General features: G+C 38.0%; 1 protein-coding gene across 1 annotated transcript in view; it reads left to right on the top strand.

Moving 5' to 3' along the window:
• The window catches only part of LOC133569546 (lipocalin-like), an 8,064-nt gene extending 6,868 nt beyond the window's left edge, over positions 1–1,196 (top strand). Inside the window, exons 5-6 of the mRNA XM_061921958.1 lie at positions 803–904; positions 979–1,196. Of these exons, the coding sequence (XP_061777942.1) occupies positions 803–904; positions 979–998 (122 nt within the window). The 3' untranslated portion in view covers positions 999–1,196. The remainder of the gene's footprint in view (positions 1–802; positions 905–978) is intronic.

Raw genomic sequence — 1,196 nt, forward strand, 5'->3', positions numbered from 1 at the left:
TGTTAAAAATAATGTTCAAAATATAAATCATTCTCATGCATTTTTAATCCATCCATCCCTTTCTACCACACCTGTTCAAGAAGTTGCGTTAATGGTAAGAAGTTATTTATTTATTATTGGTTAGTGTGGGGCTTGCCCTCTTGGAGGTTCTTCAGACCACCAAGCACCGACATGAGAGCCTGTTTCAGGGTTACAATATTGTTTTATTTTTCAATAAGTCTCTCAGTTGCTTTCCAGCAATTGTATTTTATCTTTCGTTTTTGCTCTGGCTCTGGCTCCAGCCCAACCCCGTATCTCCTCCTGACTGCTGCTTATAACAGAGTGACATGTGATTAGATAACTAGGCCCAGGTGGGCCATCTACGCACCTGTCGCTGATTTAGAGGCCGGTCCTGGCACACCCCAGTTCACTGCAGGCCCACAGGCCACGCCCCCTCCACAGTTAGCTTTAGAATATCAATGTTATTACAAAGAATAAGAGACCTATTATACTCTACAAATGTTGGTCTTACTTAATAATGCACGCATTTAGTTGTGTTCAGTGTTAAAAAAAAAATATTTTATATGGCTCTTACGGAAATACATTTTGAAATATTTGGCTTTTTGGCTCTCTCAGCCAAAAAGGTTCCCGACCCCTGATGTATGGCGTAAGGCATAGGACATAAGATTTGAAGGATGTAGGATGTAAGATGTAGGATGTGAAGGATATAAGATGTAAAGACGTAGGAAATAGGACATAACTTGTAAGAGGTAATATTCATTCTTTAGTGTTGAGCAAGTCAAGTGAACTTGATCATTTTCAGGTCGCTCCACTGATGTGAGTGCAGCTCATCAGCAGAAGTTCACAGACTTTTCTTCAGGAAATGGAGTCCTGCCTGAAAATATCGTAATTCTGCCCAAAGCTGGTATGGAAAACAAAAAAAAAAACACATTTTAATGTATTTACCTTATATTGACTGACTTCTTCTTTTTCTTGTAGCTGAATGTGCTGAGGCCTGAATAAACTTCCTCCATCTCGTTTTTTTGACGACTTCCACTTGCTCGTGTTGCACCTGACACACAAACACTAACGACTTCATTGGACTGCAATATAACACAAAACACTGCAGAAACAAAGCAATATTTCACATTTTTGTAAACTGTTTATTTTGTCATTTTTTAAATGTAATTTCTGCAATAAAAAAAAATAAAAAATTA

Source organism: Nerophis ophidion, linkage group LG15 (genome assembly GCF_033978795.1).
Source record: "Nerophis ophidion isolate RoL-2023_Sa linkage group LG15, RoL_Noph_v1.0, whole genome shotgun sequence".
Taxonomy (NCBI): domain Eukaryota; kingdom Metazoa; phylum Chordata; class Actinopteri; order Syngnathiformes; family Syngnathidae; genus Nerophis; species Nerophis ophidion.